Source organism: Labeo rohita, chromosome 21, assembly GCF_022985175.1.
Source record: "Labeo rohita strain BAU-BD-2019 chromosome 21, IGBB_LRoh.1.0, whole genome shotgun sequence".
NCBI classification, from domain to species: domain Eukaryota; kingdom Metazoa; phylum Chordata; class Actinopteri; order Cypriniformes; family Cyprinidae; genus Labeo; species Labeo rohita.
In genome coordinates, this window is record NC_066889.1 from 10,196,862 (window position 1) to 10,224,492 (window position 27,631).

General features: G+C 36.7%; 3 protein-coding genes and 2 non-coding genes across 7 annotated transcripts in view; all 5 read left to right on the forward strand.

Moving 5' to 3' along the window:
- Nucleotides 1-14,201, forward strand: part of LOC127152642 (collagen alpha-1(XXIII) chain) — a 102,800-nt gene extending 88,599 nt beyond the window's left edge. Inside the window, exons 10-30 of the mRNA XM_051093425.1 lie at nucleotides 185-244; nucleotides 967-1,083; nucleotides 3,774-3,800; nucleotides 3,939-3,965; nucleotides 4,475-4,528; nucleotides 4,614-4,676; nucleotides 4,790-4,825; nucleotides 4,915-4,989; nucleotides 5,084-5,128; nucleotides 5,221-5,265; nucleotides 5,338-5,427; nucleotides 5,515-5,568; nucleotides 5,654-5,710; nucleotides 5,828-5,854; nucleotides 5,938-6,006; nucleotides 6,099-6,161; nucleotides 6,266-6,292; nucleotides 6,368-6,421; nucleotides 7,063-7,149; nucleotides 12,212-12,250; nucleotides 12,838-14,201. Coding sequence (XP_050949382.1) covers nucleotides 185-244; nucleotides 967-1,083; nucleotides 3,774-3,800; nucleotides 3,939-3,965; nucleotides 4,475-4,528; nucleotides 4,614-4,676; nucleotides 4,790-4,825; nucleotides 4,915-4,989; nucleotides 5,084-5,128; nucleotides 5,221-5,265; nucleotides 5,338-5,427; nucleotides 5,515-5,568; nucleotides 5,654-5,710; nucleotides 5,828-5,854; nucleotides 5,938-6,006; nucleotides 6,099-6,161; nucleotides 6,266-6,292; nucleotides 6,368-6,421; nucleotides 7,063-7,149; nucleotides 12,212-12,250; nucleotides 12,838-12,888 — 1,167 coding nt within the window. The 3' untranslated portion in view covers nucleotides 12,889-14,201. The remainder of the gene's footprint in view (nucleotides 1-184; nucleotides 245-966; nucleotides 1,084-3,773; nucleotides 3,801-3,938; nucleotides 3,966-4,474; nucleotides 4,529-4,613; nucleotides 4,677-4,789; nucleotides 4,826-4,914; nucleotides 4,990-5,083; nucleotides 5,129-5,220; nucleotides 5,266-5,337; nucleotides 5,428-5,514; nucleotides 5,569-5,653; nucleotides 5,711-5,827; nucleotides 5,855-5,937; nucleotides 6,007-6,098; nucleotides 6,162-6,265; nucleotides 6,293-6,367; nucleotides 6,422-7,062; nucleotides 7,150-12,211; nucleotides 12,251-12,837) is intronic.
- Nucleotides 13,907-13,979, forward strand: trnav-cac (transfer RNA valine (anticodon CAC)). The gene has a single exon. It is a non-coding gene; the product is annotated as a tRNA-Val (tRNA).
- A 791-nt stretch (nucleotides 14,202-14,992) lies between the features above and the next one.
- trnav-aac (transfer RNA valine (anticodon AAC)) lies at nucleotides 14,993-15,065 on the forward strand. Its single transcript has one exon. It is a non-coding gene; the product is annotated as a tRNA-Val (tRNA).
- A 344-nt stretch (nucleotides 15,066-15,409) lies between these two features.
- On the forward strand, nucleotides 15,410-21,410 carry mat2b (methionine adenosyltransferase II, beta). Of its 2 annotated transcripts, none has more exons than XM_051093260.1 (7): nucleotides 15,410-15,535; nucleotides 18,239-18,433; nucleotides 18,551-18,665; nucleotides 18,743-18,889; nucleotides 20,300-20,493; nucleotides 20,650-20,763; nucleotides 20,946-21,410. In XM_051093260.1, exons 1-7 carry the CDS (start codon nucleotides 15,506-15,508, stop codon nucleotides 21,120-21,122), a joined length of 972 nt encoding a protein of 323 aa, XP_050949217.1. In that variant the 5' UTR covers nucleotides 15,410-15,505; the 3' UTR covers nucleotides 21,123-21,410. The 2 variants fall into 2 exon arrangements, with proteins under 2 accessions (XP_050949217.1, XP_050949216.1); XM_051093259.1 differs by lacking the exon at nucleotides 15,410-15,535 and adding an exon at nucleotides 16,077-16,327.
- A 775-nt stretch (nucleotides 21,411-22,185) lies between these two features.
- Nucleotides 22,186-27,358, forward strand: zgc:165573 (cysteine-rich and transmembrane domain-containing protein 1). 2 transcript variants are annotated; one of them, XM_051093262.1, is made up of 3 exons: nucleotides 22,186-22,416; nucleotides 26,034-26,334; nucleotides 26,821-27,358. In XM_051093262.1, exons 2-3 carry the CDS (start codon nucleotides 26,055-26,057, stop codon nucleotides 26,925-26,927), a joined length of 387 nt encoding a protein of 128 aa, XP_050949219.1. In that variant the 5' UTR covers nucleotides 22,186-22,416; nucleotides 26,034-26,054; the 3' UTR covers nucleotides 26,928-27,358. The 2 variants fall into 2 exon arrangements, with proteins under 2 accessions (XP_050949219.1, XP_050949218.1); XM_051093261.1 differs by having other exon boundaries at nucleotides 22,191-22,416; nucleotides 26,031-26,334.
- The last annotated feature ends 273 nt before the right edge of the window (nucleotides 27,359-27,631 follow it).

Genomic DNA, 27,631 nt, shown 5'->3' on the forward strand with positions numbered 1-27,631 from the left:
AGCCAGAATAATTCAAACAGGATTCGATTTCAAGTTAAAGTTCAGTTCTGCACAGAAGTACAATATAAGATGTCATCACCCTCCATATGTATGGTAACAGTGTCATTCTCCGAATCATCTCCTCTTTCTCCCTTATGTCATTTCCTGCCTCCGTTTTTCTTCTTTATGACCTCTGACCTCCCAGGGACCACCGGCCTACGCTGCCTCTGCAGGCCTGCTCAGTAATCAGATTCTCACGGTTAAGGTTTGTCCTTCCCAGCCTATCATCCCTTGTCCATGTTCACAAACATCTGTGGCTTCATACCTTACTTCATTTCACTTGGTTTTTTCCACGTCTGGTTTGTTCCCACAACCCTTTGCGCTGAGGGAAGATGCTGAGTATCTGTTTCTCCAGCTGTGATCACTGGCATCCCTGCTTTCTTTCTTATTCACTCTGTTCATCTTTCTCATTATCTGTTCTCTGCTGTCAGATGGTCTTCCCTCGCTATGAGCATGGCTTTCTCTCAGCTACAGCTGACCACTACACTTTTCACAGGCGCCTTCTAAAGGTAGAGCCGAACTTGTGCATGCCTTGCTGGTTTTCTCATTTTCTCCATTTCTTCTGTGTGTCTCCATTAGCTCATCTGGCAGTTTACAATGTTGTGTTGCTTGCCTGTTTTAAATTTCAAAGAAAGGATAATTGTTGTGTTTATTGACAAAAAAGACAAAAACATGTTTGCCAGACCACAGCAAATAATCAAGCCAAAATAACTTATGCCTTTTTTGGCCGTGTCTTGAATTTTCTTAGTATGTTAATCGAGAATCGTTTTTTGTGAGGAACAGGCATTTCTACATAGATAGCTAATCCCTGAAGCTGTGGCCCTAGAAGAATTTTAGCATTTGCCACAACCAAATCTGAGATCAGAAGCAACAGTAAGACTCTTTTCAAGGACAATATTCAAAAACTTATTTTCTCTCTGTCTGTAGGGTGATCAAGGTCAGGCTGGGCCCCCGGGTCCCCCAGGACCTCCAGGAACACCTGGTCCCAGAGGGCCTCCAGGAAACACAGGCAGAGATGGGCCGCAGGGCCACCCAGGAGAGCCGGTGAGACACTCACTGTCTATCTCACATGGTCTCTTGTGCCTGTGTCTGTACTGAGCTCACTCACTCTACAGCTGTTGTGACTCATACATGAGTCACACTGTGCTGAAGACCCCACTCAGAAGACCAGGTGCAGCTTCTCACTGAGCTGAACCCTGTGCTCCGTGTTGGGTTCAGACATACTGCATTTGTTTCTACATTTGCATTCTTGGCAGATGCCCCCATATCACAGTCGCTAAGGTGTATTGAGTAGTGCTTTAGTGCATTGCTTTATAGTGGTGTTCTTCTAGGGTGAAAAGGCTGTGAAACACCAAGCCAGCGGTAAGCCTTCACCTAATATTGATGCTGTTTTTTCATTTGATCCGCACCGCTGGCACTAGTTGGACCACTGCTGGCAGCTCTTCGGCTGATTGAGCGTGTTGAATTGGCAAGGAAAACAACTCTGATTGGCTGTTCAGATTAGCAAACAAGTACACAAGAAAGAAAGTGGTGAAAACAAGCAAACAACAAAGTAAAGAGGGCACATACAGAAGGCTCTTCTAATTTTATATCATCTTATCTTAGCATTCCAATACACACATGTTTTCACGATTACGTGACTGTCTACTTCAGGGGTGTCCAAAGTCAGTCCTGGATGGCCAGTGTCCTGCAGAGTTTAGCTCCAACCCTAATTAAACACACCTGAACCAGCTAATCAGATCTTACTAGGCATACTTGAAACTTCCAGGCAGGTGTGTTGAAACTCTGCAGGACACCAGCCCTCCAGGACTGAGTTTGGACACCCCGGTCTAGTTTGTTGCTGTCTTCTTGGTGTGTCATGACCAAAGTCCAAAAAGCTTATCTCCAAGTTTCTTTGACATTCCTTAGAGTAGGGATAGGCAACGTCTTGGCAGATGCTTTCATATCACAGTCGCTAAGGTGTATTGAGTAGGGTTTTAGTGCATTGCTTTATAGTGGTGTTCTTCTAGGGTGAAAAAGCTGTGAAGCACCAAGCCGGCAGTTAGGCTTCAGCTAATACTGACGCTGTTTTTTCATTTGATCTGCACTGCTGGCACTAGTTGGACCACTGCTGGCAGCTCTTTGGCTGATTGAGCGTGTTGAATTGGCAAGAAAAACAACTCTGATTGGCTGTTCAGATTAGCAAACGAGTACACAAGAAAGAAAGTGGTGAAAACAAGCAAACAACAAAGTAAAAAGGGCACATACAGAAGGCTCTTCTAATTTTACATCATCTTATCTTAGCATTCCAATACACAAATGTTTTCATAATTACATGACTGTCTAGTTCAGGGGTGTCCAAAGTCTGTCCTGGATGGCCAGTGTCCTGCAGAGTTTAGCTCCAATCCTAATTAAACACACCTAAACCAGGTAATCAAGGTCTTACTAGGCATACTAGAAACTTCCAGGCAGGTGTGTTTAGGCAAGTTAGAGCTAAACTCTGCAGGACCAAAGTCCAAAAAGCTCATCTCCAAGTTTCTTTGGCATTCCTTAGAGCAGGGATAGGCAATGTCGGTCCTGGAATGCCACTGTCCTCGTGCAGGGTTTAGCTCCAACCCTAATCAAACACACCTGAACAAGCTAATCAAGGTCTTCAGAATTACCAGGACTACAGGCAGATGAGTTTTTTTTTTTCAGGGTGGAGCTAAACTCTGCAGGACATCGGCACTCCAGGACTGACATTGCCTATGCCTGCCTTAGAGCCTAGTCTGGATTTCCAGTTACGGCCACCTTAAACTCCTCATCTTTGAATAGGCTTGCTTTAATAATATAGATTTAAAATTGTTTCACCTTCAATAACCTCAAAAATCATACGAAGCTTCAACATGCTGTTGTCAGTAATGCATTATATAACAGTCCGTGAGGTGGGATAATTGAACTTCCAGAGCTCCAGAGTATGTAACTCTGATGGTTTATGCATTTGTTGTAACTTCCTAATGTTTACTTTAGCCAGTTTATCCCGACATATGTTCTGCACTTTATTTCCTTTTCAGGCTCCCATCTAAACCAAACAAAGAATGGTGCAATGATGAAGGGCAAAAATTCTCACCCTGCTCTTTCCCTCATATTGGGAGCAGATGTTCTGGGGTCAAGAAGCTCAAAGGCCATTTCCTGTTATTGTATCCCAAATTGTGTTTATATATGCCTAAGTGAAACCACCTCATTAGGCCTGATGCCTTGCCTTTGTCCTTCTCAGAAGTGCAGAGGAACATGACAAACAGACACGGCACTGCGGTACATATCAAGGCAGTAGATGTTTCCGTTGTGTGTCTGTAGGAATACACAAAGATGTAGAAATTAATTTGATTTTAGGAAAGTGTTACGCAGTATTTCTTCAGTGTTGAATCCATAGCTGGCTTGAATACATTCTTGGAAGCTTACAGGACGTCTGCCAGAACAGTCTGAAATAGATGTTTAAATGGCCATTGTGTGGTTGTTTACTGTTGTTGTGGTGTGTTCCAAAGTTACACTCCCATCAGCTGAATTACGTTGTCTGTGTTTAGAGAAAGAACCTGCCTGAATTCAAAGAATTTAGACACATTTGGATCACTGGATTTGATTGATAAAATATAAATGGTATAAATAAAAGATTAGATTTAAGTAGTTACATCACAGATCTAAAAAGGTCTGGCATTTAGTGGACGGTCAACTGTTCCTTTAAATGGGACTAATTTCTTGTATTTTCTCTCTAACAGGGTCCTCCTGGAAAAGATGGAAATGAGGTAGAACTTTATACATATATTTTCATGTTGACTTTTTATATGAACTCATTTTATTATTGATCTACAACTTGAATGAGAGTGACTTGTGTCATATCTTAATTACATACTGGCTTATGTAAAATACAATTTCTCCTACAGGGGCCGAGAGGGCCACCTGGCATGCAGGTAATATATAATGTCTATATGTGTGTCTACGACCATATGTGAATCCCAAACGGTGGTATCTGTATTTAAACACTGAAGTCAAAATTAAAAAAAAAATGCATGAATGTTGCATTAATATCGAAACAACATAATATCAAACTAAGTGGTATTTGCAAGATAGTACAATTAACTGCAAAGCAAAACACAAAATAGAAGTTTCTTTCAAATACTAAAATGACAAATATGTCATTCAAAAATAAGAAAAAAATATTTTGGAACATCAAATCACCTTTGCCAGTTTGATGAATGTAGATATAGTCAACAGTAGTAAATGTAGTAAAGAAAAAAAAAAACAAAAGGAAAGAATTTTAATTGTTCATCTCAGGACTAGCAATATGTGCTAACAAAGTAAATAATGTCAATTTTGATATCATGCAGATTTAAGTATTCAGAATTGTCCAAACACTGCATGCATTTTTCATTACATAATATTTGCCAACAAAATTAATTTCCATTGTTTTCTAATTAAGGGTATGAATGGTGTCAATGGCATGCCTGGCCCACAGGGCCCTGTTGGGCAAAAGGTTAGATTTTTCACCTTTTTTCTGTTTTCATACATTTAAAGACAGCCTTAATGCAATTTTTTTTATGCAACTGTTTGGCATATAGGGCGATAAGGGCGCTCCAGGTACTGAGGGGAAGAGAGGGATTGATGGATCCCCAGGCATGAAGGTGAGCTATCTGTAAAAAGCCGGTAATTAGACATAGTTATAGTGTTTATGAGATGTAATTGCATTCTGAGTAAGTGCACATACTGAAACAATACAATAATCCTGATTCCTTAGGGTGAAAAGGGGGATGTTGGAGATCCAGGACCCCAGGTTAATATTTAACACAGTCTTTACTTCATTGTATATTTCTTTTTGAACATATTAGATGCTTAACAGTCATTTCCATCTTTCTCTCTCAGGGTTTGCCTGGAGAGAAAGGAGCTACTGACTTTACAGAAAATGCTGATCTGGCTGTTAGACTCAAAACTCTACAGGTACATTTGAGTTAGAAAATTGGTAATTGCGTAAAGACCCGTCTGTTATCTCCAGTAATTACTTTTTGTGTTAATATCTTCTTTGTACCAATAGGGGCCTCCAGGCCCTCCAGGACCTCCAGGGGAGCAAGGGCCAAAAGTGAGTAATATATTTGTATTGAACTGCATTGTAATGCAGCAGTTACAATTGTTGGGATGTTCAGATATATCTCAAATATGTTTGTGCAACAGGGAGAAATGGGCTTACATGGACCACCAGGACCTGAAGGAAAGCAGGTATGTTCATACCTGATTAAGTCTGATTATACTTATTATACGCAAGTGTAAATAGCTTGATGTCTCATTCAGGGCCATAAGGGAGAGAGAGGTGATACAGGAGAGCCTGGAGCAGCAGGAGCAAAAGGGGAAAAGGGGGACATTGGGCTGACAGGGCCTTCAGTGAGTATTACCAACATACAGTGTAACATACGGTTTACTGCAACTTTGTAGGATTGTGATATATGTTGATTTGTCATGGAATTTTAGGGGGAAACAGGGCAAAAGGGCGATAAAGGAGACTCTAGGCTTGAGGACAATCTGGTGAGTTTAAAGCACACACTTATATGAAGATCCTATGTAATCCAGATGTGACTTAATTTGATTCATCTTGATAACTTGCTTGTAGGCACAGATTATCTCTTTGCCTGGCCCACCAGGGCCACCTGGACCCCCTGGACCTGCAGTAAGGAATACAGTTTAATACTTCCTAATTTGATTTTTGATCAGATAAAAAAAGCTCAGAAGCTTTTTGTTAAAGAAAGCTAAGCATACTTTTTCCCCCCTAATTCATTTCTTTCAGGGATTTCATGGATTGCCTGGACACAAGGTGAGACTGTGAAGCACTGTTGAAATGTTCATGGGAGATGAAATATTTAACGTAAATCTAACATAAATTGAAACATAACACAGGGAGAGCCTGGTGAGGCAGTCAAAGGCGAAAAAGGTGAAGCTGGAGAGAAAGGTCCACCTGGGCAGCGGGTAAGTTTTGCTGCAAAAACCAATATGCCGTAACCAAGAGTTGTAGAGATGTGAAAAGATTGGTTTGATGCAATTCTGCTTGTTGTGCTTAGGGTCTTCAAGGCTTTCCAGGGTCAAATGGCTTGGTAGGCTTGCCAGGTGCAAAAGGTGAAAAGGTCAGTGTTTTGTACACTTTTAAAAGACAGAACAACTAAAACAACAAGGCCTACAAATAACCTTTTACTGTTGTTTCTTTTGCCATTTGTTGTTTGTTTTCAAGGGGAAACAAGGTGAACCAGGTTTAGATGTAAGTAACTATTATGCTGTTAGTTATGCAAGTATATGAAGTCATTTCTTACTGAACATGGCTCTCCTGTTATAGGGTTTCCCAGGGCTTCAAGGAGAAAAGGGGGACAGAGGAGACAAGGGGGAGAAGGTTAATGATTTTTTTCCAGTGATAACTTTTTTGTATGTGTGTAACAGTAGATGTGTGGTATTGGGGCTGTCAAGATGCCTCGATTAAATTTGAGTACTCGATTACAAAAAATCCTCAGTTTAATTTTGCCCATATTGATTAATCGACAAAATACCAGAAGTGGCGCATTCCACAGACAAGAACAAATGAAATGCTTTATTAGACCTTTTTTTTTCCCAGGCTGAACGAAATATTAAAACCATTCGAAAATCATAATAAAGCATAGTGCTATTGTGAATTCACAAAGGCTGCAATTCAGTTAAATATATGCAGGTTTAATATGCACTTGCCTTTGAACCAATTATTATTACCTCATTGCTATTATGTATGTATTTTAAGTCATTTTAAAATCTATTGTTTGCTTAGGTCTCTTTCAAACACCACAAAGAACTAAACAAAACAAAAAAAAAGATCTGATTACTCAATCATCAGAATAATCTTCTGATTACTCGATTACCAAAATAATCATTAGTGACAGCCCTATATAGTATATTATTTTAAAATCAATTCTTAATGCTGAGTACAGTCTGACCACCTTTATTCAAAACAGTTTCCTTTTTACCATACCTCTCCTTTACGCTCTTCTTTACTTCTACATGCAGGGTGAGAGAGGCACAATAGGAAAAAAAGGTCTGAAAGGACAGAAGGGAGAGCAGGGACCTCCAGGGCTTGATCAGCCTTGTCCTGTGGTATGTCATGAAACCATGTCAATGTTTTTGCAATGTTCTCTTTTTTTTTAATATCTTCAATGCAAGTGTATGGTAAAGTTAGCTCCTCAGTCAACGTGTACTGAAAGAATTCACTACAGATAAAATATGACATGGATGGGTTTCACTAACAGGACACCAATGGGTTTAGAGAACATGGTGGGGAGGCTCCATCAGATGCCCCCTGCCCTTTGGTACAGTATTTGTTTTTTATTGTGTGTGTGCCCACATTATTTTGATGTTTCCATCCTGGTGTTTGGGTTCTCTTATCCACAACCATGAGATCTGACTCTCAGTATGGCTTGGCATAGACCAGAACTTCTGAAATTCTTTATGTTTGTAATTTATAACAATGTGAAGATTAGCCCCATACACAAATGAATGCTAACCAGGGACATGCATCATATTTTAAAAACTGTGCTAAGGAAGCATGTTGTTAACCAGACACCAATTCAACAAAAAAAGGTGATCACTGTTTACAAAGAGCTAATTGGTCTATTTACCAATCACATGACACACCAAGGAAGAGGCTATTACAAGTGGTGCTGGTTTTGTTTTTGAGTTATGCTGCATTTACACCATGTCGTAATTCCGCGATGAAAACATGTGAAATTCTACCTGAGCTGAATTGTGTTTCAATGGCAAAACTATCAACAGCAAAGCTCTCACACGCTCCTGAACTCGTAATTACAACTTGTAAACTTGGAATGTTCTGAGAGTTACGACTTGGACCAGTGACAGCTGTACCACGTGATGGCCGTCAGGTTCTTTTTGGCCCAGTTAGGCGCTACCTATGAGATTGAGAACATGGAAAGCTATGACTAAAATGTCATGTGTTGTCATCTCGGAATTACGGTAATTACGCAGCATTATTTTGGTCTTTTCCCCACACCTTGCTGGTTTCATGAATTTGCAGACATGGGTCAGTATTACCATAGAGTGCCTTTCAACCCTCACAATACTCAAAATTTTGGTATTAATTTCCCATTCGCTTTATGTCATGTCATAAATAGTAGACACTCAAGTACTACAGAAACATATTAGCTGAGCTCACACACATTTTTTTTTGATAATTCTGGGCCATTATTCAAAGCATAAACCATAAGATATGTCCACCCTGTCATAGATATATATATTACTGTTAAATATGTTTTCACAGCAATATTAAGATGCAAATGATATTTTCTGAAAGATATAATGTCCCTTTCCTAAACAGAGTTATTTGTTTGCTTTCAAATGATAAATACATAAAAGATTATGTAAACCATGTGTTTCTAAAGGAACTCATACAATTAGCACATGTATTTTTTCTTATTTGCAAAAAACTGTTATATTTGGATGCAGTTTTTTGTTTGCATGTTATTGCCCCCACACCTAGCTATAAAATATTATTTTAAAATATTAAGATGATAGGGTGGACCAGCACATGACGGGGTGGACACATAAAGAACACACAACGCATGACAAAATATGACAATGAAACGTATTCAACTTCAATAAAAATAATATTATAATAAATAATATAATTACATTCTCAATCACATTTATATACCCCCCCTCCCCCATTCATTTTAGTTTTTAGCAATATTAACTACAAATAAATGCTATGTCCACCGTGTCATGTGTATGTCCACCCTATCAAGTCTAAGTGGCCGACGGGGTGGACATTTTGGAACAACGACAGGGTTGACATTTTGAGCATATTAGCTTACAACAAACTGTGACTAGCTAAATAGTTAGTCTGGTTGTTGAAGAGAATTCGATATATTTAAATTTACATTTTGAAAATACTGTATTCTAATAATGTCCAGCATATTTTATACCGACAGGGTGGACATGTTAAAGGAGAGCTCCACTTCCAGAACAACAATTTACAAATAATTTACTCACCCCCTTGTCGTCCAAGATGTTTACGTCTTTCTGTCTTCAGTCGTAAAGAAATTATGGTTTTTGAGGAAAGCATTTCAGGATTTTTCTCTATATAGTGGATTTCATTGGTGTCCCAATTTTGAACGTCCAAAATGTAGTTTAAATGCAGTTTCAAAGGGCTCTAAACGATCCCGGCCGAGGAAGAAGGGTCTTATCTAGCGAAACGATCTGTCATTTTTTTCAGTAAATAACAATTTGTATACTTTGTAAGCACAAAAGCTTGTGTAGCACACTCTCTGGGATGCGCGTCCACGATGCTACGAATTACGAATGGGTCGTTCTTGAACGATTCTTTCATTTTGAACAAATCTTTAATGTGACTCGGGAAGAACGAGTTGTCTTGGAGAGTGATTCATTCAGTCATGCATGCGCAACATCCTATTAGGTTCTGTACTGAAATTAGTTCAAATGTTTCGGGTCTTCGGGTTTTTCGAGTCGTTCGTTCATCTTATGGGGCTGTCACGTGATGAACGAATGACTCAAACCCAAAAAACTTGTCAGATAAGAGGTGAGGTGAGCTAATCATAGACTAAAAACCCAGGTAAACACTGAATTAATATTTTCTGTTTCTTATAGCATTATAGTTTTGTCTTGTTTGTAGTGTGATCAGAGTTTGTGTAAGCAGTAGATGTGTTAGGGAAGTAACACGTAACATTTTCATTATATTTTGCTAAAATGAACGAAATGACTCGAAAAAAGATTTGTTCATTTTGCTGAACGAGACTCAAAGGTCTGAGTTGGTAAAATGATCCGAACTTCCCATCACTACTACGAATCACGTGTAAGTTCATCGTCTGTGTACTGAGTATGGCAAAAAACTCCATCTTATTTTCTCCTACAACTTGAGAAGAGGACATAGTGGTACCTTTTTGTTTGTAAACAGCGTTTACAAACTTACTTGCACTTTCTTAGTCTCTGCAGTTCGCTTTGTAAACACTGGGTCTGGTTCCGCATGACCTTTCGACGTGATTCAATAGTATGTAGCATTGTGAATGCACATCCTAGAGCCTGTGCTACACAAGCTTTTGTGCTTAAAAAGTATCAAAAATTTTATTTTCTAAAAAAAATGGCCAATCGTTTCGCTTGATAAGACCCTTCTTCCTCGGCTGGGATCGTTTAGAGTCCTTTGAAGCTGCATTTAAACTACATTTTGGAAGTTCAAATTCGGAGCACCAATGAAGTCCATTATATGGAGAAAAATCCTGAAATGCTTTCCTCAAAAACCATAATTTCTTCATGACTGAAGACAGAAAGACATGGACATCTTGAGTAAATTATTTGTGAATTGTTGTTCTGGAAGTGGACTTCTCCTTTAAGCTTAGGAAAAGCAAGAGACTCATGCGAAGAAAATTTGTCAGTTTAAAAGTCACCAACTTACTCACCTCAGCCGTTGAAATTCCGGCCACTGAAGAACAAAAAAAATCTGTTGTCCAGATGTCACTAAAGGGGATGGCCTTTTCTTAAAGGGGCGGATTCCCCAGTACGACAGGGTGGACAACCAGTTAGAGGACATTAACAAACTCTTCTTTTTTATTAAATAAAAATATTGTTTTTAATACCAAATGGTCAGTACACTCAAGTTGAGTAGTCTCTTATTTAAAAAAATATTAATAAGGGAACAAAATTTAAAAATGTTATGATTTGACTATATTTTACTCTGTCAAATTTAATGAGCAGTGCATGGGACATAGCAAAATAACATTCATCCTCCTACCCAATACTTAAAAAAATCTAGAAAATGTATCTAAAGAGCCAAGTAATGTGTTTGTTATGAATATAAAAACTTAGCCTAATATAACACACCCTTTCATAGTCATTTTTATGTTATCATGGCAAATGAGTTATTTAGTTATTTAGTGATACTGACCAACATAAATCCTGAATTACGACGAAAAAAAGTAATATAAAAACATTAATAGTTGTATTAATACTAATTGTAACAATAATTTGAATTGCCTTAATCTCACCACTTTGTCCTAAATGTTAAAGAATAAAATCAAGATAAACAGATTTTTCTACAGAAGCCCTAAGGGGCCATTGATTATTATTATTTTTTTATTCTTGTTTTCTTGTGATCACGACTTAATTAATATTCTCATTAGCATGACTTAAATTTATTGTTATCTCAACATAACAAAAGTTGTTTTCTAAGTTACACACCTGCACCAACAGGTGGCAGTATTGAACTGTTGGTTCATATTGGCCCAGATTACATGCATTTGGTAAAAGAGTGAAGACCTTATGTCTTCAGTAGACTCCAGGTGCATTGTTTCAGAATCAAACAATGAATGTAAAAAAAAACAAACAAACAAAAAAGGTCGAAATCATGAGAAAATTAATATGTAATCACAAAAAAGAAAAAAATAATCAATAATCATTAATCACCAACTAGTTGGTTCATTGACAACTAGTTGACCATCCAGAAAACATACAATCCCTTATTCAATCTATGCCTTGCCCAATGAGAATATAGGTCACATGAAAAAAATAATCATACCCACCTGGCTTTGTGATCTTGTTCCTCTGAGCTATAGTGATAATGTGAACGTGTGTGCTGCGGTTCACATTTAGACTTGCTGCTAAAGGTGTTCCTCTGTGGGTTAAGCCCAATGTATACTTCGGTTTTACACATACAGTGGGCGTGAAGCAATGTTCTTTACCAGAATAGAACAAAAGTACTGGACACACACCACACAATTTTTGTAACCATGTGTGCTATGGTCGCACATGCCCACTGAATTTGTTTTGCACTAATCAGTTAAGCCGTTAGTTTACAGTAGAAAGCAAAACAATAACAAAATACAGGAGACCACAACAACAACAGGCACCAGCACTGACAAGCGCTTGTTTGAGAGTTATGACATAGTTGCAACTTTAGTTTAAAAGAGCACAAAAATGCTTTTATGGGTAATAACTACTTTGAAATGCTATGCATTTAACTGCATGTATACGCTAGTATACACATACAAAAATGAAGTATACTTTGGGCTTTAGTGTTCTTCTTTTAGTCTCACATAATCATTGGTGGCAGGTTTCATGTGTCATCCTCTCATTTATCCCCACTTCATCAGTAAAAGCTGTTTGAAATCATGGATTTCCTTCTCTTTATTTACAGGGGCGCGATGGGCTGCCCATACCAGGATGCTGGCATAAGGTATAATTATATATGTGATGTGGAGAAACTATGAATCCCGCGAAGTTTCCCACCGTAATAGTGAGGATAATGCATTATGACTGCAGTGAGCGCTTCCTTTTTGTCTTCTAACAGTTTTCTCCTATTGCTCTCTTGCAGTAATGACTAACCTGGAGCATGGAGTTTGTACATATTGATATATATTTTGCAAGTAACATTTGCTTTATCTCCCAATTTTTTTATCATCTCTTATTTAATAAATTGGGTTTTCATATGGGAACCCCTGCAAAAATAATGTCTGTATCGCTGCATTAACAAATGAGAGAGGCTCTCCACTGCCACAATAACAAGTGTAGAAAAGCAATGAAGCGAGCGTCGTAGGTGCTAAGACTGTACTGATATTGAGAAGAGACATGAACTCAATGCTTGTGGATGCACAGAGAATGCTGCTGCTGCTGTCCTTAAGGAAAGAACATAACCCTGAACTTTCTAACAGACTGACCAATGTGTCTGCAAATGATTGCTACTTCACTGGCTGTCTATCTTTCCTGGGCTCCATTTGAAACAAGCAACCCCATCCATTCTTCAATATATGTTTGCTTTGAAAGGAAGAGGCTTCAGGGCAGGGTGACAAAGCCAAGCACCCATCTCAGCCCTAAAGGACACTGAATGCGCTACATGGAGGGAGTATGCTTTGCCAGTTCAACTGGATGTTTTTAATGAAAGGGCTCACCTGTACTACAGGGAGGAACGCAATGTGGACGTTGCACTGGATTTGTACTGGTGTACATATGGACAAATCTGTACTCAGGAAACTCTTTCACTTGGTCAATAAGAAACGTCTTTCTGTCTTTTGTTCCATTTCTTACCAGTGGAGTGGTGGAAAAAGGTAACTGATATCATGTAAAATTGTTGTAAGTCTTGTCTGTTTATAAGATTCCTCATAAACTAAAACAACGTTGGTATTTTATTCATTGTTTTTGTGAAGGGTTGTCTGCATCCTCAATGAGCATTATATGAAGTTTGTGTAAATAAAATTGATCATTTTTACTTTTAAAGGCTAGTATGACTTATTGTCTGAATAACTCTGTACCGTTTTATGTTCAGCTATGTTTTGTTTAATTTGGCAAAAGATGGAAATGTTTAATTACAGCAGTTTGTTTCGGAGAAAGATTTATCACTCTCGTGCTCTAAATATACTGTAAGTGTATCAATGCAAATATTTCTGGGTACACCAGTCATTTTCATGTGTTAAACAAATATTTGAAGGTAACTCTACCGCCCTCTTGAGTACTGAGGTGTGTTGAACAAATATTTGAAGGTAACTATACTGCCCCCTTGAGTACTGAAGGGTGTTACTGCCACAAAAACGCACATTAAGTATGCTAAGATGTCAAACATTACTAATGGAGTTAAGCTATATAGCCAGATATTCCCAATTGTATTCACATGTAAAGTATCTTTATGGCCTTAGTGTGATAAATTCCCAGTAGAATGGATATTAGTTCTATTTATATCAGTTCTTACTATAATACTAACACTCAATTACGTGCAGCTACAAATCAAAATACACAAGCAAATTAGTTTTTTCCTTATTAGAAGTAATACTGAATAATATGCTGTAGTTCATTCTCACCTATGAATATCAGACCACATGCAAGCCAACATACGCATGTAGTTTCCGTAGTGTAGTGGTTATCACGTTCGCCTCACACGCGAAAGGTCCCCGGTTCGAAACCGGGCGGAAACAACTTTTTCTTTTTCTCAGAATAAAGCATATTGACATGTTTTGACTACATTTTTGTTTTACTGTCTACCTTTACTGATATATTTCATAGTACATTACCTGTCAAAAGTTTGAAAACATTATGACCTAGAAATGTTTGTAATTAAGTCTCTTATGTGGACCAAGGTTGCTTTTGTGTACTCAAAAATACAGAAACTTCAAATAAATGTTTACTATTGTAATACATTTTAATATACAATTTATTCCTGTGATGCAAAGCTGAATATTCAGCAGTCATTACTCCTTCTTTGTCTTTGGTGTCACGTGATTCTTCAGAAATCATTCTATTGCTGCCATTGTTATTATTTTTAAGCTGCATTTTTAAGAAACATTTCTTATTATTACCAATGTTACTATTTATGCAGAAACCATGACATATTATCATTCAAATGTTTGGGTTATGTGTCTGTGTGTTTTTTAATATAAATGAATGCTTTTATTCAGCAAATATGCATTAAACCGAACAATAGTCTCAGTAAAACATTCATATACTTACGAAAGATTCTATTTGAAATAAATGCTGTTTTTTGGAACGTTTGAGCCATTTTAGAATTCTGAAAATATTGTTTCCACAAAATATAAAAGAAGGAATAAGACCAAACAAAATGTGCAGAACTCCGCGCAACTTTCCAAGCGGTAAAGCATAATTGGATGAAATAGTGTACTACAGTGTATTGCTATATAGATTTGTTGGACCGGTGTTCTGACAATTTGTGCTACCCTGTCAGATTTTGCTACCTCCCATTAAATCAGATGGTAGCATAATTCGACAGCGAAAAATGCTACCTATCAGATTTTGCTTCCAGCATGATATTAATACTGTGTGAGGCTTTATTAACGTGTACACCTACCCCAACCCTAAACATAACATTACAGTATGAAAAACACAGTGCTGGTAGCACAATCTGACAGGTAGCATTATTTGTTAAAACACCGGACACTCAGAAAACAAACATTACCGAAAACCCCAACGTAGGGTTTCCGTAGTGTAGTGGTTATCACGTTCGCCTAACACGCGAAAGGTCCCCGGTTCGAAACCGGGCGGAAACAGCTTTTTTTTTTTCTTTCCCCCTTCTCATAATAACAATCACACTAAGAAAGCCCAGTTAAATACACGGGCAAGACACATCTTATCATGCAAACATAACGTAAACCAGTATAACAGTAACACCAGTAACAGTATTTGTTACCCCTTCCCACCCTATCCCTAACAAAGCAACAAACAAACAAACAAAAAACTACGAAAAAGTAAATATCAATTTGTGTTAATGACTTAATTTAACTACGATAACATCAAGTCTTCTCTTCAAAAGAAACAACAACAACAACAAAAAAAAAAAAGAATATAAATAAATAAATACAAATTGGGACTTCTTTATTATCACGGACCAAGACTTTTATTCTGAAATCACCACTGTAGCTGCAGAACAAGGACTTGAAATAACATTTCATGCTAAAGGCTTTACTCTACACCTGCATATAATCCAAATATGCCTGGTTTTAACTACGGGGATGATCAGGTAAATTTTAAACGGATTTAAATGGCATTTGTGTGATTAAATGTAGCCTCAGTATAGCCTATGTTCTTCAGAGATTTCAGCTACGTCTCTGTTTAAAGCTAATAAAGCAGTTAATTATATTCTTTGGTAAATGGTTTATTCAAACAACGTTTATATTATAGAAATCTGCGTTTCAGAGTGAAAACGAAATATGGAGGATTTTAGGCTGTTTGGAAATGTTTCATGGCTATTAGCTTTGTATAAGCTTTTGGTCTATTTTGAGGAACTCATTTTCATTCTGCCGTTAATCTATTTTAAAGTTTTACTCCTATAGAGTGTTTCAGTATTTCGTCATTCCTATTTAATATTCGCTTGCGAATATGCAGACATATGATACTGATGACACTCTTATATACTGGAAGACTTCAGCAGATAAAACAGCTGACGTGAACTAAAGCGAAACTCACCCGCATAAGAACTGCGCAAAACTGCGCAGCTATGATGCGCTGGAACACTTGTCTTTGTTTTGTTCAAAAGCTGCTGTTTACACTGCAAGGATGGCATAGAGATCCACTAATCTGCAGAACATAAACAGACGTCAGCGTTACGTGTGTATGTTCTATAGATCACACCGGACGCGGGCCTAATTTGACAGCACGATCCAGCCGTTCCAAGAGGGTTTAAGGATTGAGTGGCGCATTACAAATAGAGGTCTCTCCTCCAGGATATGATAACTGTAGCCACACTGAAATGAGTATCAGAGATAAAGAGCTTAAAATACATTTCAAACCCGGGCACGTTGAGCTTGTTCAGGTAAGAGTGTTGCTCCATTTCTACGGAAGCACCTCCATGGTATACAAGCCAATGCAACTTTATTTCAAAATGAATGCCTTATAATCAAAGGCGACCCATTTTGTAAAAATGTCTTGTTTAATACGAAAAGAAATACAAAATCGCTTGTTAGTATGGCATAGTTTAGTTACAGTTGTGACGGAAGAGCAGATGAACGCAACTGATCATGTTTGAATTGATTACCAGTACTTTAAACTAATATGAATATGAAATGCTACCTGAAAAATTAGACAGATAGTGATTATTATGATATTTTTCATTTTTGGCATATTAAAACTACTGTGTGATACAGATAGGTATGCAGTGCAATTCAAACCCTCTGTATGTTAACTCCATTAGCCAGTTTCCTTTTAAAGTGTCTACGTGCAAGTCGCTTGATTTCGAGTTGCAGTACAATGTGCTTGGGAGCAGATATAAAGCAATGGAAAACCAAATTTCATGTCTACAAATTCAACTTAAAGTCAGTAAAATGTAATTAAAAATATTAAGACCAAATATATCAACTACGCCAATGACGTGTAAATGGACTGTGAACATCTATAATGAGAGAACTTTCTACAACCAAACAACCAAAATCCAACCCAGCTGTAGTTCCACTAAATGTCCTGAGGGTGACGCAGCGCTTCAGCGACTAATAAACACCTGAGCCCTACAGCTTCAGCATCCACTGCACAACAGCATCGAGAAATTTCTAGTGTCAGCTTGTGAGGCTGCAGCTTTCAAACGTTTGCAAATCATATAATTAATAAATGTAAAAAAGGTGGTTTCCTGTTTGTTTTAGAGGGTTAGCTGGCTGAGGAAGGCCAGGGGCGTGTGCTCACGCATGAGGCCGAAAGCGATGCTAGTTTAACACCAATGTAATGTAATTTTCCTAGGCAGTTTCCAAGTGTTTATATCACCATACGCGCAGGGAATAACTATTTAACAATAGTTAGTACTGTAACTATCGTATAATACAAACGAAAGATCCTCACTGTTGCAAATATAAATCCCTTAATGTACATCCACTACTTGGACTGAAAAGTGGAATTTCTTCTAACAATAACAACCAAAACGGCTAATTTCAATTACCAAAGTCTTTAAAAATTAAAATATTACGTTTATATTACCTCACACAATAAAACAAATGACTATTCCAACATCTGAGGTAAATAATGTCGTCCAGTGTCACGTACTCCACTCCTAAACTTTACCTTCAGTAGTACAGTTCATCAACACGACGATAACTAGGTAACTCTAAACTTATCAGGAACCTTGTAATATCTTACCTTTCTTCACTCGTCATGCTGTTTGAAGAAGAGTCACAATATACAATTACACAGAATTACTCATCGACATCAGTTGACATTAGACCCCGCAAATTGATATCATCGGCCAATGATATTGTAGGGAATGTCCAGATTCTGTGAGGAACGACTCTCATTGGTTCTTGGATTGTCAATCACATTTCGGACTTGATATCGTTATATTCAGTATTTAAAGTAAATAAAATAAAATAACGTATTTCATAGACACAACGATTGTGTATTAACGATTGTGACTTTTCCAACGATTATCAATTATTAATAAAAAACATCACCCAGATTGCATCTGTTATCTGCCACAAACATCTAACAGATACAGGAACCACGTGTTATAAAATGTGTTTCATGGATTGATTTATCCAACAATTTAACATTAAGAAACATGTCACTCACCCAGTTTGCTTCATCTGAGAAGCATCTGTTTGTGTATTACAAACATTTAATAAACATCTTTTTGCATAGATTCTGAACCATAAACATTTTAAAGACTTTACCCGAAAATGTGCACAACATATCTCAGCTACACATGCATACTATTAGGGTATATTTACTTGGTTCTGTCATTTAGGATGAAGTCTACACTCCATACCGGCGTGTGCTTGTGACTGGTGCAACAGGGCTACTGGGCCGTGCTGTTTACAAAGAGTTCAAGAACAATGACTGGGATACTTTAGGAAGTGGCTACAACCGTGCCCGACCTAGTTTCCTGAAGTGTAATCTCCTGGATGAAGATGCAGTGCGAGGAGTCATTCATGAGTTTCAGGTAACTTGTTACCATAAGATCACTCACTACTATTCTCCTATAACCAACACATGTTCTTTTGTTCACAGTACATGTTTAATGTGTCAAAAGTATCTTTATTTATTTTGTGAATGTTAGCCTCATGTCATTGTGCACTGTGCTGCTGAGAGGAGGCCAGATGTGGTGGAGCGTCATACTGAAGCAGCCATGAACCTGAATGTGCATGCATGCTCTACCTTGGCCAAAGAAGCAGGTTAGTAAAGTGACAAATCTGTGTTAGATATGGTTAAAATAAATGCAAAATTGCTCAAAGTTAATCATTTCCCACAGGTGGCATCTTCCTCATCTACATCAGCACAGATTATGTTTTTGATGGACGTAATCCTCCCTATGGAGAAAACGATGCCCCCAATCCTTTGAATTTGTATGGGAAGTCCAAGCTAGAGGGTGAAAGGGAGATTCTCAGACACTGCCCAGGTATGTTGTTTTTCAATAACATCTGGAAAAAAAAAAATATATATATATATATATATATATATATATATATATATATATTTTATTTTATTTTATTTTATTTTTTTTTTCTGGGGGAAAAAAAACAAAACAAAAAAAAATTATATATATATATATATATATATATATATATATATATAAATAAATGTAACCATGTAAAGCCTGACATATAAATTAATAGTAAGAAAACTATTTTTAAGGTTTATACAAAACATTAAAAAAAAAGTTTGCTTATGTATTTTTATATATATTATGATATAAAACAATGCAAAGCTGATACTTGAGGAAAAATGCCTTAATTTTATTCAGAGGTCCAAACAAAAGTATGCGGTTTTGTGCAGATATTATTTATATGACCAAAAAGTGAGATGGAATTCTTATAGCTTGTAATGTAAATCAGAGTGATCTTTATAACAGCATAACTGACTACTTGGATATCATTGCATATCAGTTGTCACTCTGTGTATGATAATATTTACATTTTGACAGCAGCTATCTGCACCTCAGTATTGTAGTACACCTACCCTAACCCTACCCAATAGTTTATTTTTAACTTTTTGATAAAGTCCTTAATTTTTATTAAAAATAAATGTGTCAAGAATAACTACGCCACACATTTTACCATCTACACCACTGGTACTGTTGTTGAGCTCTCGTCTTTTGTAGTGTTGACTAACCCAATCACACGTTGGTGGGCGGAGTTAGTATAAAAAGCCTCTGCCAACAAGGCACACTATTTGCACTTAGTGTAAATAGACACTCCATTAAATTTTTTGTTTTATGATCAAATCTCTTTAGTTTTTATTGTCGGGACAAAACGTAATGCAATGCAATACAAATATGATTGAGAGATATACAAATAAACATTTCTCGGTAGCCTTTTGGTGAATGGATATGTATAGATAATCAAGTAAACTATTTCTAACAATATAAAAGAATTCTTACATTCACTTTATATATAGTAAAGATTTCACACCAGAAAGACACATGTACTACAACCTAAGGGGGACATTTATTAGAATTATACTAAAACGCCCTTTACTTTCAAAAAAGCATAAACAATCAATCAGACGACAAAGGGCATGAAGTAGATTGTGTACAACAGGTTTTTCAGTGACGTTTTGATTATGTTGATCATTTAGAGGCCTTAGAAATTTGCAAATCAAATAAGATACAGTATAGGCTTTATTTTTATTTATAGAGGCAAGCCTGCTAATTTACAGTAGTCAACATTTGAAGTGGATCAAAAAAGTTACGGGTATTGTTTTGGTTTTAGGACAAATTTGATTTGATTAGGACAACTTTTGATCCGCTTCAAATTTTGACTACTGTATTATTAGGAGAGCATAAAAACAAATTTCTGTTCTTTGTCAGGCGCAGCTGTACTACGAGTGCCCATTTTGTTTGGAGAGGTGGAGAAGGTTGAAGAGAGCGCAGTGACTGTGCTGTGGGACCGTGTTCAGGAGGGAGCCGAGAGCTGCACCATAGACCACTGTCAGCAACGCTTCCCCACTTACACTAATGATGTGGCACGTGTCTGTCGGAACATGGCTGAGAGAGCCCTTCAGGTGTGCCGCTTGTTGTATACTTCATAGCAAGCTCAGTTTAGGTCAAGAGCTGGATTAAACTTTGTCGTCCCTGTGTAGAAAATGCATGCACTTTATATGATCTACTGGAGCTGTTAAACCATTCATTTCAATACAGCATATTTCTGTTGCCCTCAGGACCCGTCACTGCGTGGAATCTTCCATTATTCTGCTAAAGAGCAGATGACCAAATATGAAATAGCCTGTGCAATTGCAGATGCTTTCAACCTGCCCAGCAGTCATCTAATACCAGTGAGTAAACAAAAAGCTGAAAAGTCCTTCCTACAGTCTGTATTTACAGTGCCTAAAACCACATGCATATTATAGCTATGCAGAATGTGGTCTGTTCATGTGAAAATGCTTTCTGGTTGAATAAATCTTTTCTCCCTACTTTGGTTTTGCTATGATTCATTTTGATATGTTTATATGCGTAGATGACAGAGCAGCCTGCTGGAGCAGGGGCCCAAAGGCCGCAAAACGCCCAGTTAGAATGCTCACGTTTGGAGCTCCTCGGCCTGAGTGTAGAAGCCACCCCTTTCAAGACTGCCATACGGGACAGCCTCTGGCCCTTCCAGCATGATAAACGATGGAGGCAGACTGTCTTTCATTAAGGCAACAACTATATCCCAAACTCCAGAAGAAGTCAGAGTTTTATGTGTTCAGCATTTTAATATTTCACAGTCCTGAAACAGATCCATGCTTTTTACCAGTCCAGCCGCTTTGTTTGATGTAGAAGTATACATTTATTATAGCCAACAGGTATTTCACCTTTGTGTTTTTGTGCGAATTGCACTGCGGGTTACTGAGTCTGGCCTTGACTTTGTGTTTCTTTCCTAAAGTATTACTTTATGTAAATGACAAGTTGAAGACATTAATGTTTGATAAAGGAATAGATGATATCCCCAGTGTCTGCTGTTCTCTCTTTTTCCTGTTAAGAAAATAAATAACTCACATTTATTTGAGGATGAAAGAATGCGATATGAATATGACAGGAAGTTTGCGAAAATCTTTTTTTTATTATTACAGTTTTTACTGTTATATAATAAACTGGAAACTTTATATAAGTGTCATTTAAGGATAGATAAGGATACAAACACTTGGAGACAAAGCAGCTGTTATAACATTATATTACTTTGTTCCACAAGCACAGAGTCAAGATATTGTGGTTTAAACGGTATGTAATGTTAATGTTAACGGTTGTTTTGTTCCTCTTAAATTTAATCATCACAAATGATGAAATGAATAAATTTCCCTCAGTCCTGCTGGTTTTTGTAAGATTCCTTTACCTAACAAAAACAGTTCCTTAATTAAAACCAGTTATCCTTTTTTTTAATTACTACCAAATACAGATTATACATTCTGTAAGGTTTTGTTTATTACTTGGTTTATCACATATTTGTTTATTACATAAAATTACAGTAATAGGTAATTAAAATGTGAAAAGATGTTTAAAAACATGTTAATTACCTTGCCACTGTGTAATCAAGGTAAAATGAGTAACGTTTAAGTGCCTGAGAGTAACCAGAGCAATTCTGAAAGTCGGGCATATTATCTTATCCTATATTATCATTAGTAATAGAGGAAACGGTCTGTTAGCAAACCTCGTGACAACCAAATGACCATGCTATTTCTTGTGTGGTAGTGACGCATGCTTACAGAGGCGGGGTCACTTGGTTCCGCTCCACGCTTTGCTGTATAGCAGTCAGCTGATCCGCGCACCGCTGTCGACGTGACATCACCGCGTTCGTTCTGACCTAATCGAGAAGCGTTATTTTGTTCGTGGTTGCGGCTTCAGCTGTTTACGGCCGACATTGGCGAGGAAATAATAAAACAACAAAACACTGAAATACAAACGAGGAAGTATCAGAGAAATTCGCTGAAAAGAATCTCCTTTTTCTTTCAAAGGTAAAAAAGAACAATTTCTCTGGCTTTTCTTGTGAAAATGTACGTTAGCTAATTAATTATTTAATTCTTTCTTTCTATGTATTATTTAGTCTCTTTGCTAGCGAATATATTTGTTTGTTGGTCCTGTGAAACATTGACTACTAAATGGTAGGGTTGGTCTTCAGGGTCTTATCGCCCCTCCATTTCCTCTAAACATAGTATGGCGCACCAAAATTGAAATGTTTTTTTTTGTCTTTATCCATTATGATATGATGTTGTTCTATTATTGTGAGTCGTGGAAGATTAAACGTATTTCATGATTACTGAAGTTTTGTGTTTGTAGTGTAAACTACTGTTTTCTCATAATGTGTCGCACATTTATTCGCGTCGGCGAATAAGATCCTGACCTTTGTTTGGTAGCAGGTGAACAATGTCTTCTTGTTGTGAATGAGTCCGATCCAGAGCAGTCCCCTGATTCTCATTATTACTGCAGTTTCTGTAACACTACTGCATTCACTGTCATAGACAAGTGAGGTTTGTAAATGTATAACTTGCATGTATACGTCAAAAACAATGTATTGGAGTTTTTCCTCTTTTTTTAAAATCATTAGTTCAGTTCTTCTGTCAGAGTCACCTGATTTCAGTTGGTGTCTCTTAGTTATCAGAGTGTACTGTGACGATATTTTGATTAGTCATTTGCCCTTTAATTATCAGAGGGTGTTAGTGCAATGTTTTGAATAACTTTATACTCACGAAATTGTGTGAATAATTCATTTATTTATAAAAACATCAGTCTGCTATGTGTTGGACCCATGGCCTCTATTCTGGAGGTACCTAAAACATACTTTAATATTTACTTAAGTGTAATACATGTAAGTGAATATGTCCCTGTTAAATTTTACTTTTTTGCGATTTCAGAGCATAATTAATGAATTATGATTCTCTGAAAATATTGTCCAGATTAACGCCAATCATTTTTTTAAGAAAGCACGCACTGTTTAAAATCAGTTTGCTCAGTGTGTATCAGTCATTTCATTCATCATTGTCTCAGTGTTGTTTGAGCAATGCATTGCCAGTTTGTTCCATTAAGAGCCATTAAGTTAATAATTTACCATCGCTGAGTCAAGAGAGCCCTGTTTGACTTCAGCTCGATCAAATACTCTCATTTCACTCACTGCTGTTGTAAGTGTTGAAGCCATTTCCGTTGACAGAATATTCCTGTTCATGAGGCTTGATATTCACTGATCATATATAATGAGGTGTTTTTGGCCCATATACTACTAGGTGATGTTTACAAATGATGACAATATGATGCATCCACTGATTCAGATCAATGTATCATATTGAATCTAGTAAAGAGACTGCCTCTTTTTTCCAACATTGTTTTTTCTCTAAATGCAATTCTTAATTTGATGTGAATGAAGTATCTGTATGACTGTACTATATTCATTGTATTCTGTCAAACTGAATCATGCCGTTCAGGTCTACTTGTTAAAATGTTTATTTCTTGAAAACTGCATATCAATACTGTTTAGAAAGAGAAACAGTGTTGGGAAGGTTACTTTGGAAGTGTAATAGGTTACAGATTACAAGTTACTCTATTTAAAATGTAATAAGTAGTGTAACTTTTCAATTACTTTAAGTATTGTAACTTATTTAACTTATGTAACTTACTTTTGATTACTTTTCTAAATTTCTAATATTTTCAACTGTTAATCATTTTAAAACATTTAAACCAGGCAGAGTTAACCTTACAGTAGCACTCAACACTGATTACTGTCAAACTTTATCACTTGAATTAAGATTATAATAAGTAAGGGATAATATACATCTTTATTTTGCAATAACAACTGGCTGGATGTATTACACAGCTGCTTGCCGCAAAAGTAAATAATTAGACAAAAAACACTGATCTGAGTTGAAATATTTGAACACAAAGCTTCCATGAAGAAATCAGTTGCTAGCAAGTGGCAGGGTGACAGAATTAAGAAATTGTACACATAATATTGAATTGAGTTTCAGTATTTTATTAGCTAACCAAACGCAAAGTTTCCATCAAGAAAAACTATCAAGCGTATAACGCCGACTTAAGTTGCCCGGTTGAGTCTGTGTTATTAGCTTTTACCAGTTGTTATTGGGGAATAACATACCTTGGAATGTCATGACTGACCAATCAGAATCAAGCATTGCACAGAGCCGTGTAATAATTTAATTTGAAGCACAGCCACACAAATTCAGAACACCTCTTATTTACTTTGAGATCATTCTGAGGTTAAATACGGATTTGAAATCATAACACAAAATAGTTAAATAGCTATGATACTGGTTTTGAAATCAAATGCTTGCATAGTTATGACAGGAAACACTGGCATCTAACAATGCCTTGGAAACCCAAATAGGAAATAAAACAGTTAAGAACAGGCATCTGTCCTATTCTGTGTCCTAAACTCCTGAAACATTGGTGTCTCATTTTAGAGCAATCAATGCAGTTTTGGAAAAGTCAATTAAATCTGTATGTTGGTGTGTGTGAAAAAAAAAAAATCAACCCCCTTTGTAATCATTAACATTTAACTGTAATTTAATTACACATTTTTCTGTAACTAATTACAGTTACATTTATTTCCTAATTAAATTACGTAATTCTGTTACATGTAACTAGTTACTTCCCAACACTGAAAGCTCATTAAAAAAATAAAATAAAATAGCTGCTTACTATTTGAATATATTTTAAAATGTAATTTATTCCTGTGATCAAAGTTAAATTTTCAGCATCATTACTCCAGTCTTCAGAAATCATTCTAATGTGCTGATTTTCTGTTCAAGAATCATGAAAACAGAGAAACAGTTGAGTACATTAGTTCAGGACTCTTTAGTGAATAGAAAGATCCAAAGATCAGCTTTATCTGAAATAAAAAGCTTTTGTAACATTATACACTATACCATCCAAAAGCTTGGAGTCAGTCTAATGGAGTCAGGGAAGAAATGATAGAAATTAATACTTTTAATTAGTGAGGATGCTTTAAATTGATCAGAAGTGATGATAAAGACATTTATAATGTTCTATATTTTCTATTTCAGATAAATGCTGTTCTTCTGGAATTTGTATTCATCAAAGAAACCTGAAATATTCTACTATAGAATTATAAATGATACTATATAGAATACTGTATAGAATTATAAATAATAATAATAATAATAATAATCATCATCATAAATGTTTTTTGAGCAGCAAATCTGAATATTAGAATGATTTCAGAAGGATCATGTGACTGGAGTAATGATGCTAAAAAGTCAGCTTTGAAATCACAGGAATAAATTACATTTTAAAATACATTCAAATAGACAACAGTTCTTTTAAATAGTAAAAATATTTAAAAAATGTTACTGTTGTTGCTGTATTTTGGATCAAATAAATGCAGGCTTGGTGAGCAGAAGAGATATCTTAAAAAAATACTAAAAAAAATTGAATGAGTGCACTTTTGAATTAACTTTTCTTAATTCATTTTAAAGATTTTGTAATAACTCTTAACTGCTAAGTAATATATTTTGTAAGTTTAAAAATGTGCACTTGACTTGGCACTTGATACGTCTTAAACATGTTGTATATTTTATTTTTTTTCATTGCTCTCATCCAGTAGCCCCTCATCTGCAGTGTGCAGATGAATTACGAGCAGCCTCCCCCCTACACAGGGCCTGGTCCCACCGCTCCAGGATACCCACCTCCCACCGCTCCTGGATACCCTCCTCAAGGATATCCTCCTCAGGGATACCCTGCACAGCCATACCAAGGATATCCAGTCCAAACTGACCAACCCAACCCTGGTTACCCAAACTACCCTCCTGGCCCCCCTGGGTCATACCCAGTCCAGCCTGGATACCAGGGGTACCCACAACCACAGTATGGAGGCCCAGCGTATGGGGAACCGCCTAAAAACACTGGTAAGATCATTTACACATTATCTTAACCTAGTCTAACTTCCTCATAAACATCCTCATTTGTCACAGTGAGGTCAACAGATTTACACAACACAGCTAGCATAGTTAGTGGAAATGTTTGTTGCTCATAGTTTCTGCGACAGTTAGTTGTACGTACGTTATTGTCTTTCTTGGTGTTCTTCATTTTAAAAAGTTTAATAAGAGGTTAACACAAGTCAGAAGATTACAGTACATTATGTTTTTAGCTGTTTAAATTACATAATTAAATTGTTTAGCTTCTGTGACCTGCTTGGTTTTTAAATTACATGTTAATTAAATATTCAGCTAGATTTTAATTAGGTGTAAATGAAAAGTCTAATGAACATTAGCATACAGCGAAAACCCTCTGAGACCAATTTGAAAACATGTAATTTATAATCTGCTTTGCAATAAACTTGCAAAGTTCATACTGCTGCAGTGTTTTTCTCCATCTCTGCGTTTTTTCTTTAGTGTACGTCGTGGAGCAGGGAAGGCGGGATGATTCTGGAGAGCAGGCATGTCTAACTGCATGCTGGACGGCTCTGTGTTGCTGCTGTCTTTGGGACATGTTGACCTAGAATAATGAGGAAACCACTGTGAGCCACTCCTTTATCTGTAAAGATCTTTCACTCCATGTTTCAATCCTAATTTGTCTCACTACTGAAAAAGTAATTGAGAAACAAATAGAGCAATGTTTTTGTTGTAGCGTCCATTTCCACTAGTCCAGCTTGGAGCACCTCTTTTTATTCCTTCAATGGCGCACGATACGCACTGAGAGACTGATTACATGCTTTGATCTTATTTGTAGAGGCATATTAAACAGAATGTTTTTATTATTTGTCTTTTGAAAATAATACAGATGTCATCTTTATTAATGAATGCAAAAATTTACATTTTGCTTGTTTATAGATTTGATAATCATATATGGCCTTGAATGTTCGATCTGTCTTAATATGAGTCAGTCACAGAAAAAGTTTGTTTCTATTAAATAAAAATAATGGAAATAAGACATGGCATCACTTTTGTTTACTCAAAATGTGCTTTCCGTGTAGTTTCTGCTCTAATAACGCACACCAAAAGGGTGTCCCAAAATAATAATGACTTTGCAAACTAATTTTCTGGACAGTCCTCAAGTGATGTGTTGAGTCAGTGTGGCTCAACGTGATGGTTTGGGTGCTCAAATAAAATAATGTTTTGAAAGCACTACAGAGCCACAGTGTTTACACTTTTTGAGGAAACCAACTTATAGTTTCAGCATATTAAACTGATAGGAAGCTGTATT